The sequence below is a fragment of the Gekko japonicus genome, unplaced genomic scaffold, assembly GCF_001447785.1.
Source record: "Gekko japonicus isolate JY-2015 unplaced genomic scaffold, Gekko_japonicus_V1.1 scaffold2443, whole genome shotgun sequence".
NCBI lineage: Eukaryota > Metazoa > Chordata > Lepidosauria > Squamata > Gekkonidae > Gekko > Gekko japonicus.
Window position 1 is genome coordinate 152981 of NW_015177089.1, and position 18263 is coordinate 171243.

An 18263-nucleotide genomic window follows, 5' to 3' on the forward strand; every position below is an offset into this window, starting at 1 on the left:
CGGGAAGGCGAAGCGGGGGGCTTCTGGCCGGGCCAGCCCGGTGGGGTGGGTTCCGGGGGCCCCCGTTGAGCGTTACCCCCTCTCTGCACCACTCGAGTGCGGGGAGTGCGTTTTTAGCGCAAGGAACCCCGAGGGAGCGGGAGCCCTCTTCGTCTCCTCGCCTTTGCGACTCGCTCCGAGGCACCGGGCGCGATTGGGCGGCGAGGGGTGACGCGCGCCTTGCAGCACACGCGGACCATCGCCCCCCCACCCCCCACCAATGTTCCCTCTAAGCTGTGGAGTCCCATGAGCCAAAATTCTACTTTGTGAGCTACCGGCATTAAAGTTGTGAGCGAGCGATTTGGCTACTGCCTAAATTAGTTTGCTCTGGAGCCCCATCCTTCCTGAGCTAAGGCAAAAATGCATGAGCCGGAGGCTAAAAAACTGTGAGCTAGCTCACACTAACTCAGCTTAGAGGGAATACTGCCCCCCACCCCGAGCCCAGTTTGCTTTCCCGGGTCCTTAGCCTGGAGGGCTCCGCGTGCGATCCGGGGGCTGCTTCCGTGCCCCTCGAGCCGCCTGCCTTCTCCCCCGGAACCCGAATCCCGCCCCAGGTCCCACGCGGGGCTTCCTTGACACCTCGAGAGACCCGACCCGTCCACACCTCCAGCCTCCAACCTCGGCCGGCGTCTCTCGTCTCACCCCCGGGAAGGAAAAAAAAATCGGTCGGGGTTCGAGACGGCTTTTGACAAGACCAAGAACTGGAGGGCGCGCTGGGTTTGGGCGCCCGCTTCCAGGCCGGGGGGAAGGGTATCCCGGGCAACGGATCTGGCTCCTTTTGCAATCCCCCCCCCGCTCATTATTTCTCTAATTATGCCATTAGAGGTCATCAGTGTCGGGTGAGGAGGGACGCGAGCCGCGGGCTGAGGTGTGGGATTCTGAATTTCCCCGGGTCGGCTCATTCCCAAAGAATTGCGGGGGCAAACGAGAACGGGACAAATGCAAACGCACACACACGTTTTCTCCCTCCCCCCGTCCGTCCCCCCATCAAAGCACACTTGCTGCGAAAGATCTGACAGGAGATTAAATGTTAAAACACCCCCAAACCTCCTATTTCCTTTTATCCTGTATTGATCTTATGTCTTGCAAATTTTGTCTTACTTTTTAAATGAAGGACGTTGGGTGGTGTTTCGGGGAAAGGGTGGGTTGGAAGGGAGGGGGTTGATCCAGAAAAGTTCAGGAAGCAACGGGGACGTAGCGAGAGACCCCAAAGGTTCGGGAGAACAGAGAGATCTCGAGGGACCCGCTCCTGACTGCTTTTTTCTCTGGGCTCGACCGCACCCCGGGGAGGGTGGTGTTTGCGCACCCCGGTTCTTTGAGACCCCCACCCTGGACTCGGCGCCACTGACTTTAATCTAAAGCGCTTCCAAGAAAGCGGATTCCCGTGTATCTGGTGCGCTAATCTTATTCCAATAGTTATGGGTTTATTACATGATATAGGACCAGAAAGGAAGTATTCGAGTCTTTATTGGATTCGGATCCCCATAGATTTTACTGCGGAGGGGGGGACGTTGCAGTCTGAAACACCGGAGGTAAAGGAGAAATTTGCCGTGGAGTTAGGAGATTCCTTTATGGATTTATTTAGGAAAGGAAAGAAAACGGGAATGCGATTCTCGGATGTGAAACGTGCAAAGAACGATCTACCTCCAGAGAATCGCCACAATCCCGTTGGAAGAGACTTTGGTCTGGATTCCAACGAGGGAGACGAGAGGTGTATCTCTTGAAATTTCGGATCTTAATGTCCCATCGTTTTGAAGGAAAGAGAACGCATGATGGAGAACCTGAGAAAAAGGGGAGAGGAAAAGCCCGTTTCTCGTTTTTGTTCTGTAGCTTCCTCGGAAAAGCGATCGGCCTCCGAAGAAAGATAAGCAAAATGTCCGAGGAAGATTCTCGAGGAAAAATGGAACAGGAAATTCACCCCAAGAACGCCGGCGTTGGAGTGACCAGATACACTTTCCCTAAACTAGTTTGTTCCCTTCGGCAAATAATCCTCGTGTCTGTCTTGAAAGTGAGGCGGAATAGATTCTCATGTAAAGAGCTGCTGCGCAAAGATTTACGCCGGATTTCGTGTTCGGGGAATTTGTGCAAATGAAACCCACCACGCGGGTAGAGGGGAATTTTGTCCTGTGTTCAAAAAACAGATGAGCAGCCAAGTATCTTGAAGAATGAGGAAGAGATAGAACTCCTCTCGCCATTTCGGGACCGATTCGACTCCTGCTAAACTTCTCCTCCTCTCCTCTTCGACAGCACTTCGACTACAACGGCCGCACTTATTTGTTTATGGCTTGATATTATTAATTTAGGGCTTCAGACTATTTAAATAAATATATGTACATGTATCTTTTTTTAGGAACATCCCTTCAGACATCTCTGCTTCGAGGTTGTTGATTCCGCCGCCCCCAAATCGCAAAATCTAATTGCCTCGGTGCAAAATTGGGCTACTCTAACGGAAATCGAGGGTTTGTGCCTCAAACTTTAAAATACTGCAAGCAAGCTTTGGAGTTATACAGGACGCTTCTTCGCGCTTAAATGGCCCGATCCCCATATATTGTGTCTTTAATTAAAAGAAGAAGAAAACGTTACATAACGTGAATGGCATTTACCTTTAGCTGCATCGCTTTCTTAATTTCTCTGAAAACTCGCGAAGTGTCGCAGAGCCTTCGGCGGTCGTGATAGCCGGTCACCGCATTCTTTGTCGCGAAAAGAGGCGACCAAATAAATAAATAAATTCTTATCGCTTTGCCCCTCCAGCGTCCTCCGGGAGTCTTTCAGGCGACTCAGAGTCACTCGCTGGACTGTGCTGCCCTCGTCTGGCGAAAGGAGGAATTAACAGTTGCCCCGGAAAAACTGCCAGGCTCTAGGAACGGCAAAAACCAGCGACATCTAGTGGAATTTAGTACCGTAGCTCAGATTAATCATTTGGCTATTTTAAAGGGGGGATAGAACCAACCCCGCTTGGACATCACACGCCAGAGGTGGAATTTGCCCCTAGGAGTCCAAGGCCACGCCCCCGCGCCATTGCAGCTGCCACCAAGAGCAGGGGCAGCCGCGGTGGCCATAACTTTTTAAAGAGCCCCTAAGGAGAGCTGAGGAAGCCAGAATGACCTCTCGGACATCACACGGAGAGGTGGAATTTGCCCCTACGAGTCCAAGGCCACCACCCTGGGGCTCAGCCAGAAACGTTTCCCCCCCCATTGCAGCTGCCGCCGAGAGCAGCAGCAGCCATAACTTTTTAAAGAGCCCCTAACGAGAGCTGGGAGAGCCAGAATGACCTCTTGCACAGGTGTCATCACACACCAGAGGTGGAATTTGCCCCTACGAGTCCAAGTCCACCACCCCAGGAGCTCAGGGATCCCGTGGTTTCGCCCTGCCCCCGGACATTGCAGCTGCCGCCAAGAGCAGCAACGACCCCAGCGGCCATAACTTTTTAAAGGGCCCCTAACGGAAGACAGGAGGACCTGGGGGGAGCTGGTCCATGGGGTCACGAAGAGTCGTATTCGACGGTGCGACTGAACAACAACAACGAGAGCTGAGAGAACTGGAATGAGCGTGCTTTCCATTGATCTGGGCATGGGGGTAGGGCACGTTAGGCAGTGGGGCTCCGAAGTCCGAGACACGCAGACGATGCATTCAGGGGGACCATGCCCCGCGTGCACGCAGCGGCTGGAGCGGGCTCGAATCCCCAGATGTTTTTGCCAATCGGCAGGCCTTTAACGGGAGGACGCGAGCCTCGTTCATAGATCGTCTCTGAATGCAAGGTCTGCCCGGCCCGCCCGGCCCTGGGATGATTTGCCCCCCGTCCCCCGGTGTCGGTCGTCGTCCCTCTTCTTCGGCCACTGCCTTTGCAGACCGGACTGGCCTCTGCGGGGGGATAAAGCCGCATTTCACGCCTTCCCGGGACTGCGCGCGAGAAAGACGCGCGCACGTTCCTCCTCCGCCCAACCAGGCTTGGGTGACGGGGCGGAGCCCTTAGGACCAGCCAATCAGCTCCTCAGCCGCTGCCGGGCTCCTCCTCCGGCGCGTTCCGGTCTCTCGGCGTGTTCTGGCCCCTATAGGCCGCCGTCGTCCGGGCAGGCACGGGGCGGAGCTACAAGAGGGAAGCTGTTGGGCCGTGTCTGGCTGCGAGGGGAGGCATGGAGCGCGCCGCGGGGGCGCGCCTGAGCCCCGGTACGAAAGGCGAGAGGAGCCGCGGGGCGGGGTCAGCGAAGGGGCGGGGTCAGCCGGGCCCGCCCTCTTGTCTGGGATGCCAATCTCCAGGTGGCGGCTGGAGATCTTCCGGAATCACACCGGACCTCCCGACTGCATAGATCAGTCCCCCTGGCGAAAAGGGCGGGCACTTGGGGAGGGCACAGTGTGGCATTGGACCCTGCTGGGTCCCCATTCCCAAACGCTGCCGCTGCCCTCTCTCCAGGGTCCACCCCCAAATCTCCGGTAACTTCCCAAACCAGAGCTGGAAACCCCAATGGAGACCCCCTGCGCGTTAGATCTTCCCTCTCTTTTATCCTCACGACGACCCTGTGAGGTGGGTTAGGCTGAGAGTGCGTGATTGGCCCAAGGTCACCCAGCGAGCTTCCGCGTGGCAGAGTGGGGATTCGAACCCAGGGCTCCCAGGTACTAGTCCAGCGGGCTTTGAGGGGTTGAATGTCACGGCAGGACTGGGGATGAGAAAGCCAGGCTCAAATCCGTATTCTGCCGTGAAGGTCTCTGGGTGATCTTGGGCCAGTAGCTGTATCAGCGTGGCCTAACTTACAGGGTTGTTGTGAGGATAAGAAGGGGAAGGGTCCCAAGAGCCAGTGTGGTGTGGTGGTTGCAGTGTTGGGCTAGGGCTTGAGAGACCCCGGTTTGGATCCCCACTCTGCGATTGGTTGATTTAAACATTTATACTCCAACTTTCTTTGTGGCATTGCAGTAATATTTTAAAAACATTCCCAGTTAAAACCAGAATTACTTACTTAAAAAGGCACAGGTAAAGGTTTCCCTTGCTCGAAAGCCAGTCGAATCTGACTCTAGGGTTGCGGTGCTCATCTCTGTTTCAAAGCCGAAGAGCCAGCGCTGTCCGAAAACGTTTCCGTGGTCATGTGGCCGGCATGACTAAACCCCAAGGCGCACGGAACGCTGTGACCTTCCCACCGAAGTGGTCCCTATTGATCTACTTGCAATTTCTTGCCTTCAAACTGCTAGGTTGGCAGGAGCTGGGACTAGAGACGGGAGCTCACTCCGTCATGCGGCACACTCGGGTCTCGAACTGCTGAACTACTGACCTTCCACAGCTTGCAGTCCAGCGTCTTCACCACTTGAGCCACCGCAGCTCCTATTACTTACTTACTGACCCAATAATACAACAGGGTCTTAAGAGGTCTAGCACAGAATTTGAGCGTCTAATTACACAAGGAAAAGCAGGTCATAGAGGGCTCATTTCTGACCTTGCTGGACCGAGGGTCTGATGCAGGATAAGGCAGTAGTGCTGTGAAAGTCCTGTTTTACCGTTTTAGTACTCAAGCATTGGAATAAATTCTTGTACTTAGAAAAAGCACTTGTGTTCAGAAGGTCTTTATTGCTTTGGGCGAAAGGCCATTATGAGTTATCAAACAAACAAAAAACAACAACGTAGGTATGGATACCCTGTGATTTTCATCCTCTTTTTAAGGAGTTTCCAAGTGGGACATCCGACAGAAAATTTGGGATTACATGGAAGCCAGTAACTTAGCTGATTTCCCAAGACCTGTCCATCACCGGATTCCTAATTTCAAGGTACAGCTGCATGCTTAAGGAATAACAATAATAGGAATGTAAGACCCCCCCTGATTGACCCTTTTTCTTTGTCATCACAAAATGTGGGGGAAAGGCTGACAAAAGTTTCATTTGGACTGAGTGATGTAAAATGCTCTAAGCAAGCTTCTGAGTTACACAGCACTCTTCCTCCTGCTCGAGGAAGCCCAGGGTTGCTCTGCAGAGGCAAGCAATGGCAAACCACCACTGTTCATCTGCCTTGCCCTAGATGGCCCAGGCTAGCCTGATCTCATCAGATCTCAGAAGCTAAGCAGGGTTGACCCTGGTTAGGGCTTGGATGGGTCTACACAGAGGCAGGAAGCGGCACACCACCTCTGCTCATCTCTTGCCTTGGAAACCCTGTGAGGGATCGCCAGGGGTCATTTCCTGCAGGAGCGCACAGGAGTGGAGCTCTGGCAATAAGGAGCCCAGGGGGCGGGCACATGCAACAAGCCCCACCCCCTGCTCCCAGCAGCCCTCAGTCCGAGCAAGAAGCAGCCACCCAAGTTGCAGAGCCCTCCCGGCCCCCCGGTCCAAAACAGTCCAGTGGCGCCTTTAAGACCAAGTTTTATTCAGGTACAAGCTCTCCCTCCTCTGCTAGGACAGATCTGCACATGTGGCATATGCAAATAAGTTAAAGAGCCAGTTTGGTGTTGTGGCTAAGTGCATGGACTCTAATCTGGGAGAACCGGGTTTGATTCCCCACTCCTCCTCCACTTGCACCTGGCTGGATGACCTTGGGCAAGCCATAGTTCTGTCAGAGCTGTTCTTGAAAAAGAGCAGTCTGTGTCAGAGCTCTCTCAGCCCCTCCTACCTCACAGGGTGTCTGTTGTGGGAAGGGAAAGGAGTTTGTAAGCCGCTCTGAGACTCCCTTGGGTAGTGAAGGGCGGGGTATAAATCCAATCTCCTCCTCCTCCTCCTCTCCTCCTAATGATTTATGCTAATAAGCTCCTGCACCTCTTTTTCTATGAAATGACCCCTGGGGGTCGCCATAAGTCGGCTGAGACTTGATGGCAAAAAACAAGATAACAGATAAATAAGTTTGTACTGTGAGAGGCAGCCAACCACGTTAGAGAGAAATTAACACCAAAGGCGGTGGTGTTAGGTTGGGCTAGGGTCTGGGGGATCCAGGTTCGAATCCCCCCTCTGCTATGGAAGCTGGCTGGGTGATCTTGGGCCGGTTGCACAGTCCCAGCCTGACCTCCCTCACAGGGTCGTTGCGAAGGTAAAATGGAGAAAAGGAGAATGCTCTAGGGCACTTTGGGTCCCCACTGGGGGGGAAAGGGTGGGTTGTAAATGGTGTAAATAAATAAATTTTAAAAATACTACCTTTACAAACCTCTTGTGATAGATGAAGAAGGAGAGCTGGTTTTTATACCCTGCCCTTCACTACCCAAGGGAGTCTCAGAGTGGCTTACAGTCTCCTTTCCCGTCCCCACAACAGACACCACCCTGTGGAGTAGGTGGGGCTGAGAGAGCTCTCTCAAGGACTGCTTATTCAAGAACAGCTCTGAGAGAAATTGTGAGTGACCCAAGGTCACCCAACTGGCTGCATGTGGAGGAGGAGTGGGGAATCAAACACGGTTTTCCCAGATTAGAGTCCTCCGCTCTTAACCACTACACCACGCCAAAACATAAATAGTGGCATTAAAGTTGTGAGCGAGCGATTTGGCTATGGGATCGATTAGTTTGCTCTGGAGCCCTCCTTGCTGAGCTAAGACAAAAATCTGTGAGCTGGAGGCTAAAAAATTGTGAGCTAGCTCACTCTAACTCAGCTTACAGGGAACACTGTCCACAACCTTTTTGCGCCTGTGGGCACCTCTGGAATGCTGACACGGTGGTGGGCGCCACCACAGAATGCCCACCATGGGAAGTGGAGCCAACCACAACACACAGACCCACAGAGGAAACCCGAGTGCCCAGAACAAAGAGGACTAATTTTAAAAAATACACTAGGAAAGAGTGAGAGAATAAAACAACAGTGTGGTTCCTTTGATTCGTACAGCCAATCAGCTCTGTAATAGCCAGGGCTATTTTTGGGCAGGAACGCACAGGAACGGAGTTCCGGCTGGCTCCGGAGTTGGCCACGCCCAGCAGGAGCTCATTAGCATAATAGGCCACACCCAGCAGCAGAAACTCATTCGGATTGGCTACTATTAGGGGTTTATGGCCTAACATGCAAAAAGCCCTGGGTTTTGATAACAAACAAGGTAAACAGAATAAGAAGCAAAAGGTGGGTGTGGCTGGATGACCACACTTCTGGTAACATGGGGGGGTGGCCTAATATGCTAATGCGCTGTACTATCAGGGGTTTGGCCTATTATGCTAATGAGTTCCTGCTGGGCTTTTTCTACAAAAAAAGCCCTGGTAATAGCCAACTGCACAGGAGCCCCATTTGGCCCCACCTATTTCTAAAAACACCTGGTGGGAGCCAGGAAAGCTGCCGGTGGGCTCCACGGTGCCCGCGGGCCCTGTGTTGGGGAACCCTGGCTCAGGTAGTCGTTGGCTTAGTGAAGGAGACATCTGACTGAGGGATGTGTTGGGGCATGACACCATCCCTCTTGGCAAAACAGGGTGCCCCACGGGCCTGCGCGAGGCTTCTGGATTTGCAGGAGTTCCGACGGGCCAGGACAGTTAAAGTCAACCCCGACGCCCCGCAGAGGAACATCCGCTTTTTAGCCCTGGAAGTGAGTATGTCGTTTCCGATGTTTTTCTTGACGTAGGGGTCTTTCCTGATGAACCACTGCATACGAGAATGGGAGGTGTTTGAGAAAGCGAGGGAGGTCAAGGTGGACCCCGACAAACCTCTGGAGGGAGTCCGGCTGGCTGCGCTCCAGGTAACTGACCTTTCTCTCGACAGGGGCGTCCGGCTCGCCACCCTGGGGGTGCCTAGCTCAGATTATCCCCCAGAGTAAATCACTGTCAAGGAGGAAACCCACTGTGGTGCCCTCAGTTATTGGGGAGATGGTTTTGCCTTTTAGACACTCTCTGTGTAACTAAACTTGGTAGATTTCTGCTGCCACCAGGATTTAAAAATTCCAAATCTCTCTTTTTTGGTAGAATGACCTAGGGTCTGGGCACTTTGGAGGACTATGTGGCCCTGAGGAAGGACTATTTCTGGGATAAGTTTAAACAAAAAATGATTTACTTAATAAAGAACAAAATAGTTTTCTGGTTATTTTGAACTGTTGCTGATGAAAGGAACTTGTAAATATAACTGGCAAAGCTTGGTGTCACAAATAGTCTCTCAAACTCCCAGAACTCCACTCTTGACAGGTGCAGACACTCAGTCTAATCTCTCTCTCTATATATATCCACACATGCTGAACTCTTTGTCTTATTCACACAGAATAGACTCAAAAACTCCCATAGTCACACAGACTATGCTCTCCCTTCAAACTTCACACACATAATCCTCTCATAGACACCCCTCCTCCCACACTCTCAGTCATCAGCCAATCACATCACACTTGTCTCCTTCTATCACTCTCCTTACATTACTGCAGTCACACTTAACATTTAAAGAAACACACACACCAGAATATGAAATCATTACACCCTCTTTTCTGGTTCCTCACGCATCGCCCTTCTGACCTATATCTTTCACAGGCTGGGAAAACACTCCTGGTGCCGACGCCGCGGCTGCGAACGGGGCTCTTCAACCGGATCGTCCCTCCCCCGGGGGCAGCCAAAGACACCCTGAGAAAATGTGCTACCTCGCAGGTAGGAATCAGGCACCTGGCTGGGAGGGAGGGATGAGGAATCCGGCCTTCTTGCTTGCGTTCCTTCCCAAGGACACCTTTGGGAAGGTTTATTTTGGTTGTATTTTGACACCCCTTTCCAGCCAAAACTTGCAGCGATTTAAAATAAAGGTCTGGGATACAGGGGAAGATGCTGAGGCCAGCAGTTCTCGCCACAGTAGCAGGTGCTTCCTCTTCTTTTCTTTCTGGCCTCAGTTACAGCAAAGCGTATTTGGGTGGAGGGCAGCTCTCAGCTTGAACCGGGTCCAGGAACCACAGAGGGATACCTCTTGGAGCGGCCTTTGTTGTGCTAGCTGGCGACAAGAGCAGCTAGAGAAGAATTTCATGGCTATGCCCTTTCTCGACCTGATCCATATATTTCTGTGCCTTTTCCCTGTCTGGGTCTCTGCAAACGACAGCCAGTTCGTACAATTCTGGACCAAATTAATAGCATCTGTTGCATCGATTGCTTTTGGTCTCCTGGCTAGCCGTGTTGTACACAGTGAAAGTGGCACTCTGCTGCCCTCTAGTGCCCACGTGGAGAAAGCCAGCATGTGTCATGGGAAATCTTGTATTACCAAAGTCAGATTTGAGATGTGATTTCTTTCAGCCGGAAGTTGCCTTAGACTCACCGAAAGGACAGGCTGGTAGGTTGCCAGGGATTAGACACAAGAGCTTACTGTGGATACAGAAGAGCTTTGTTTTCAGAGCAGGCCGGAGAGGGGAGGGTTCTGGCTCCAACGCTTTGCTCTCCCTGCTCATGCTGTGTTCCCCTTTCAGGGTGTCAGGGACTATAGCGTACCCGTAGGGCTGGATGCAAATGTGCTGGTGGACCTGGTGGTGGTGGGATCCGTGGCCGTTTCTGAGAAAGGTACGTGGCAGGGGGGAGAGGACACATTCCTCGGAGCACAAATGTATGAGCCGGCTGGTTGGCTTGGGACTGGCGAGACCCGGATTCAAATCCCCGTCAGGCCCGTGGCCAGAAAATGTTGGGAGGGAGGGGCCGTTTTTTTGTAGGGGGCAGCGGCGAAAAAGGGCCACTGGAAGGAGCCCTGCTTCTTCTCCAGCTTGCCGACAAACAGGGAGAGGGGCGGCGGCGGCTGCTCACTGAGGTTGCCCTCCGTGGTGGGTGGGGAGGGGGACAGGCCAGGGAGGGGCAAATTTTTTGGGGGGTGCTGCCCTCAGGGCAGAGGAAGCAGGTAGGGGGCAGCCGCCGCGCAGCCTCGCCTGGTTCTTCCCACCTGCATGCCCGCTGAGCTGGAGGGGAGAGCAGAGGGGGTGTGTGGAGGGGTGACGTCACCGAAAGGGGCTATGTCACTCTGGGCCCTTGTTGCCCCCCCCCAAAAAAAATTCCTGCTCCAGTCAACAGGCCTGCCAGGCTGAGATGGAGAAGCTAACGGGAATGGATTCGAATTCCTTGCTCAGCAGAGTGACCTGAGGCCAGGCGGCTTGTCCGAACATCCAGTTTAGAACTAACATCCTCCGTTAACTCTGTCATGAGTCATGACTGAGGTGCTGGTGGACTTCTAGAGCTCCAACATTTCTGCTACGAGGAAGAGAACAAAAATTCTCTCAGCAGGAGAAGCGGGAATGCAACAGACATGGAACAGCACCCGCGGGACGATCAGAGAGTGAGACTTTTAGAGAACACTTTGGGCTGGTGCAGGCAGAGGTCCTGGGCCTCGCTGTTCAGAGCTGGGGAGCAGGAGATGCTGAAAATGAAGGCCCGTCATCGAAACCTGAAAGAAGAACTGTGTTGTGTCCTGACCCAGCCATGTGCACGATCCAGGTTCGTCCGGTTCCGCACGCGGCCAGTTGAAGTACCTGAGCTTCGCTCCCGAACATAATAGACATTTGGATCCTAGTTCTCGGCCATTCGGGAACCTAGGGTACCTAGGTTTAATCTAATCACTGTAGATAGACCATTCACGGGTGTCGGGTGTGTGGGGGTGTGTTTTTGTTGGGTGATAGTGAGATATTGAAAAAATGGTCTTTAGCAGAGCTAAGATAGTCCAGCCAGAGCCAAAGTAAAACAGTTCAGACTGAGAGTCCATGTGTGATTAAAATATAAAGTTTTTACTAAATTCTAGCATGGGAAGGGTAACTGGGATTAAAATAACAACAGAGCATAACCTGCTACATCCTTACTCTACAGAGACAAAACTAGAAGAGAGAGATAGTATGGCTACTCTTCTTCTTCTTCAGAACACCAAACAAAGACGGGAAGAGAAGCCATAAAATGGTAATACACCTTGACACTTTAGTCCCAATCAAATCCCTAGATCAGGGAGAAAATTCCCGGGCTTCCTACATCTAAAGAACATTGGTTACATGAGAAACATGTGACTTCCTGTGAGTAGCATAAACAAACATTTAACCCCAGATATACTGGGTGTTTTCAACTTGTAATACCCAACAGTTTTCCTTGGGGCATATAAGCCGACCTGCGAGCCGGCTACTTTGTCTTGTTCTTTCCGAATAAAAGTCTTAGAGCTGGAATCACGAGTATGTCTAAGGACTTTTCAAACGGAAAACTAGGCGCCTTCATCTAGTCAGAATCCAGCTAAACCATGGGACCAAAGATGGACTGGCCCAAGTGAAGCAGAAATCTGCTAAAACTATCCAGGACCTGGAGGAGCAGCTGGCAGCCAGCCAGGCCGAGGGCGATGCTGAGCGATCCAGGGCAAGGGACGGAGGGAGGGAACATGGCCGTTTTGGCTCCCTACGAGAAGGGAACTGACACACACATGTGCTTATTTCAATGTAATGTAATTTTTTCGTAACCTCTGTTTGTTGTGATCCACCCTGAGCCCGCTTTGGGGAGGGTGGAATAAAAAATCAAATAAATAAATATATAAAGCCCGGCCTGCTGCAGGCCTTTGAGCTTCCACTGCTGCTTTTATTCCCACCCAGTAGCCAGCTCCGATCTCAGGGCAAAGCTTCACAGAGGCTGAGGGCCCAAGTACTCGCCTGGGCCGACCCTTGCTTCCGAGCAGGGGTCATTTCCTGTGGGAGCGCACCGGAGCGGTGCTTCGGCAGTAAGGAGCCCAGGGGGCGGGCACATGTAACAAGCCCCGCCCCCTGCTCCCAGCAGCCCTCAGCCAGAGCAAGAAGCAGCCAGGTAAGTTGCAAAGCCCCCCCCCCCCCCCCCCAATAGCTAGCAATCCCAAACAGCGCAGTGGAGCCTGAGCGGTGGGTGTTGCCTTCTGACACACTTCCGGTGATTTTAAGGCGGTGTGGCATATGCAAATAAGTAATGCTAATAAGTTATGCTAATGAGCTCCTGCACCTCTTTTTCTACGAAATGACCCCTGCTTCCGAGATCCAACAAGATCAGGCTGTCTTGGGCCATCAACCCTAGTTAGCCTCCAACTCAGCCTCTTAAACAACCTGGAGCGACAGAAAGGGGGAAAAAAAAACCCTTCCCATGGCCAAGTGTGCAAAAAAGTGCCAAAACTGTAGTTTCCCTGGGGCAGGGAGCTTCCTTCTGTTTGACACGAGTTCTAGAAGAGACAGATATAGACCTAGTGGGGAAAAGAGAGTGTGCACCCCCACCCACACTCCTCCTCTTTCCCCAGAGGAGACCTAGCTCACGGCCCTAGCTGTTCCCGTATGCAGCAGAGAAAAGAATTTTTTTTAAAAAAAATCTTAAGAGAGAGAAAAGGAAAAACACGATCATGTCGGGAAGACTCTGCTGCCCTCGATGTCCCCGAGGTGATGATATCACTTCTGGATGACGTCATCACATCAGGGACGTTGCATACAGCGATGTCACCCTGCCCTCCACTCCCGGAAGACTCCATCTCTCCCCCCCTCCCGCCAGCAGCAAGGTAAGACCCGGCAACCCCAGCTGCTCTTTGAAAATCTCCCCCCCCATGCTCCTGCAGTTGGCTGAGCTGTTGGTGGTGAAAGTGGTCTGCCATTCCTGTTAGCTTCTCTCTTTTTCTTTTTTTTTTAAACCCCCAAAGGGATATTTTTATTATTTTTTCATAAGACTATATAACTACAAAGGAATAAAGGAAGGGGGACTGCAACTATGGATAAAGAAAAGATACCCACACTAACTAAAAACCCAAGAGGAGGAGATCATATCCGTGTTAAACTTAATGGTAGTAATTAGTGTTAGTAAAACAATATACTTGTAAAGTTCTTGTTTTTCGCAGCTTCAGTGTTAATATGTTAGTTGTTGAGAGCCAGTTTGGTGTTGAGAGCCAGTTTGGTGTAGTGGTTAAGTGCGCGGACTCTAATCCGGGAGAACCGGGTTTGATTCTCCACTCCTCCACTTGCACCTGCTGATGTGACCTTGGGTCAGTCACAAGCTCTGTCAGAGCTGTCCTTGAAAAAGAGCAGTTTCTGTCAGAGCTGTCTCAGCCCCACCCACCTCACAGGGTGTCTGTTGTGGGGAGGGGAAGGGAAAGGAGTTTGTAAGTCGCTCTGAGACACCTTTGGGTAGTGAAGGGCGGGGTATAAATCCAATCTCTTCTTCTTCTTGTTGTTATGAGAGAGCTTTCTGAGCATCTTCTTTACTTCAAAAGGCGATTTTCAAAGTCCTTCTGCCTTTACTTCGGTTTTCTATCTCTAAAATCGTATGCAACTCTCATTGCTCCCGCACCCGTTTCTACCGCAGAGTCCTCATCCGTTCCAGAGGTGGCAGAGTCGCTTGCTTTAGTCTCTTCGTCTTTGGATTCTTCCCCCGATCCCAGCTGACGTCTCAATAATTCCTTGGCTTTAAAAATGGAGTCAATCTTCTCGCTTTTATTTTTCATTTTAAAGATGACACCTTCGGGGATCGCCCACCTGTACTGAATTCCATTGGTTTGAAGGAAAGAAATTAAATCCTTATAGCTGTTCCTGTTAGCGTCTCCATCTCAGCCTGGCTGGGGGCGGGTCTGGCATCCTCTGGGTGGGGGGCTCTCACGTGAGGGGGCGTCTCCCCGTTGTGCTCCACCAGGGCTATGGGCCTGATCCCTGCTCAGGCATGAAGCTTCTGGGACGACCGGTTTGTGGCCCGTAGGGGTGAGGGTTCAAACTCAGGTCTAGAGGACAGTGGTTCACAAGTCACTTTTCTGCAGAATGACGTATGCTCAAGCTTGGAAACAGGACAGAGTCCCTGAAATTGGGGAATGGATAAAGAAATTACTCTTTATGGGTGAAATGGACAAAATGACAAGGAAACTTAAGAATTTGGAGGCGGAAGAATTTTTTGAAGACTGGAAAGATTTTAAAGCATATTTAGAGAAATACTGGGATGTCAAGACCAATTTGATTTGCTTTGATAGTTACTAAAAACTAAATGATAATAGAATAAGGATAAATGTATAAGACTATTAGTTAATATATAAGTTACCTATAGATTGTGAACAACGAGAAAGGGAGATATAAAGAAAATCTAAGATATGGGCTGGAGGTTGGAGCACTGTGGGAAGCCAGAAGGGAGTGGGGTATAGTAGAAAAGGATGTATGATAACTAATTTGATATATGTTTAACTTTTTATTATGTCCTAATAAATTGTTTTTTTGGGGGGAAACAAGTCACTTTTCTGGCTCTGTCTCATCACGCTAGTATGTGTAAGGGGGCGATGCCTCTGCTCACGTGCAGAGCTTTCCCCCACACACACTTCCTTCTTTACGGTGTCCCGCTTTAGGCTGGCGAATCGGGAAAGGGGAAGGCTTTGCGGACATGGAATACGCCATGATGGTCTCCATGGGAGCTGTGAGAGAGGACACAGTCGTCGTCACGGCCGTTCACGACTGCCAGGTAATGATCATACCGCACACGAACGCGTGAAGCTGCCTTCTACTGAATCGGACCAGTGGGTCCATCCGACTCAGGACTGGCTACTCAGACTGGCAGCGGCTCTCCAGGGTCTCGGGCAGAAAAGGGTCTTTCGCATCACCTGTTGCCAGGTCCTTTAAGTGGTGATGCCGGGGATTGAACCTGGGGCCTTCTGCATGCCAAGAAGAGGCTCCGCCACTGAGCTATGGGTGGCTGGCTTCCCGGAGGCAGAGACAGCTGGACAGAGGGCGCCATCTGAACTGAGCAATGCGGCCCAGTTTCCAGGCTAAGAGAAAGCTAATTTGGATGGCTGTAACCAGTGTTCGGAGCTGCGGTGGCTCAAGGGGTTAAGACGCTGAACTGCAGGCTGTGGAAGGTCGGTAGTTCAACAGTTCGAGACCCGAGTGTGCCGCATGATGGAGTGAGCTCCCATCTCTAGTTCCAGCTCCTGCCAACCTAGCAGTTCGAAAGCAAGAAATTGCAAGTAGATAAATAGGTACCAATTTTTGTGGGAAGGTAACAGTGTTCTGTGCGCCTTGGTGTTTAGTCATGCCGGCCACATGACCACGGAAACGTCTTCGGACAGCGCTGGCTCGTCGGCTTGGAAACGGAGATGAGCACCGCAACCCTCTAGTCAGATTCGACTGGCTTTCGAGCAAGGAAACCTTTACCTTTAACCAGTGTTCCCTCTAAGCTGAGTTGGCGTGAGCTCGCTCACAGTTTTTTAGCCTCCGTCTCACACATTTTTGTCTTGGCTCAGGAAGGATGTGGCTCCAGAGCAAACTAGTTTATGCAGTAGCCAAACCGCTCACTCACAACTTCAATGCCAGTCGCTCAAGTGTAGAATTTTTGCTCACAAGACTCCACAGCTTAGAGGGAGCATTGGCTGTAACATGCTCTGGGAAGCAAACATATTGATTGATTGATTGATTGATTTTATTTATATTATCAGATTTCTACCCTGCCCTTCCAGCCAAAGCCAACTCCCATCATTTATAGTCCCATCTTTCTCACTGCGACTCAAGGCAGATTATACAGAGTCAATACAGTCAACAAGATGGGACATTTGAGCATTTGAAATAGGATTTGGGTTGTAGGAGTCTTGAACCTTCCAGAAATCCAAAAGACAGAACTGCAGCAAAGCATAAATATTCCCATGGCACATTAAAGAACACAAAAATCACATTGTAGGGTCCCACTTCCAGCAAGCTGAACACAGTAGTGTAGACCGCAGTCCTTAATCATTTAGACAAGAAACTTTGTGAATCGTTTTGTACAGTGCAACCCTATTAGGTAAAGGTAAAGGTTCCCTTGCTCGAAAGCCAGTCGAGTCCGACTCTAGGGTTGCGGTGCTCATCTCAGTTTCCAAGCCGAATAGCCAGCGCTGTCCGAAGACGTTTCCGTGGTCATGTGGCCGGCATGACTAAACACCAAGGCGCACGGAACGCTGTTACCTTCCCACCAAAGCGGTACCTATTTATCTACTTGCAATTTCTTGCTTTCGAACTGCTAGGTTGGCAGGAGCTGGAACTAGAGACGGGAGCTCACTCCGTCATGCGGCACCCGGGTCTCGAACTGCTGAACTACCGACCTTCCACAGCCTGCAGTTCAGCGTCTTAACCACTTGAGCCACCGCAGCTCCTTGCTATTGCCTGCGCAGAAAAGCCCTCTTGAATAATTCAGTTTTGCATCACAAAGCTTGAGTCCAATAGTGCCCTGAAGACCAATGAAGTTTTATTCGAGGTATAAGCTTCATGTGCGTGCACGAAGATATAAGCTTTTGTGTGCATGTCTCTGAAGAAGTGTGCATGCCCATGAAAGCTTATACCTTGAATAAAACCTTGTTGGTCTTAGAGGTGCCGCTGGACTTGGGTGCCACTGGTCTCAAAACATGTTCTGCTGCTTCAGGCCAACGCAGCTGCCCCCCTGGTTCTATCAGCTTTGCATAGTTTGGGGAAAGCCGGTAGAGGGGGACCCATCCTGACCCCCCTCAGGCAGGCCGCTCCACAAAATGGGAGCCACAACCGAGAAAGCACGTGTATTTTATTTATTTATTTATCTTCCAGATTTTTTTGCCCCGCCCTGGCCGAAGCTGGCTCAGGCGGCTCACATAAAAACAGATGCATAGAATCATAGAATGTAGAGTTGGAAGGGACCTTGCAGGTCATCCAGTCCAACCCCCTGCACTCTGCACGAGCATAGCCGAAAGATAGCCCTACATACCGACAACATACTTGAAAGATGGTCGTCCAGCCTCCGCTTGAAAACGTCCAGCGGAGCATCCACCACCTCCCGATTGGTTTACATTAAAACATAGTTGTGGTTAAGGCAAATATAAAATAATTATAAAGTGCTCGTGGCTCTTAATAGTCATATAGCGGTAGCGGCCAGTGTCGAACGTTCTCCCGAGTGGTTTACATTTAAACATAGTTGTGGTTAAGACAAATATAAAATCATAATAAAGTTCTCACAATACAAGAACTCCTTGTGGGCACTCCATGAAATTGCTGAGCGGTCGGGTTAGAACGGATACAAGGAAGTCCTTCTTCACCCAAGGAGTGATTAACACTTGGAATTCACTGCTGCAGGAGGTGGCGGCGGCTACAAGCATCGACGGCTTCAAAAGGGAATATACCCTATTACAGATAAGTTTAAATTATAATAGGTCAACAATCTACATAGTGAAAAGTAGTGTTAAAAGGTCTGTCAAAGATTAATATTTACCTGATTTATTGCTAAAAAAATTTCTTCTCCAAAATATAAAGATATCCAGTACAATATTGAGATTAGTTAAATGTTGACTGTATATTTGTTCTTGATGATTGATGTATAGATTATGTTGTTATTAGTACTAACTATTTTTTGTTAAAATTGAAGTGGTTCTATCTTACTTTAACAGTTGTATGCATTTTTAATACTTCAATAAAAAAGTGTTGAAA

The 18263-nt window shown here is 50.7% G+C and overlaps 1 protein-coding gene across 1 annotated transcript in view; it reads left to right on the top strand.

Annotated features, from left to right (window-relative positions):
- The first annotated feature begins 4132 nt into the window (after positions 1-4132).
- MTHFSD (methenyltetrahydrofolate synthetase domain containing) overlaps positions 4133-18263 on the top strand; it is a 28318-nt gene continuing 14187 nt past the window's right edge. The window contains exons 1-6 of the mRNA XM_015428270.1: positions 4133-4206; positions 5687-5790; positions 8532-8645; positions 9418-9531; positions 10329-10419; positions 15194-15306. Of these exons, the coding sequence (XP_015283756.1) occupies positions 4173-4206; positions 5687-5790; positions 8532-8645; positions 9418-9531; positions 10329-10419; positions 15194-15306 (570 nt within the window). The 5' untranslated portion in view covers positions 4133-4172. The remainder of the gene's footprint in view (positions 4207-5686; positions 5791-8531; positions 8646-9417; positions 9532-10328; positions 10420-15193; positions 15307-18263) is intronic.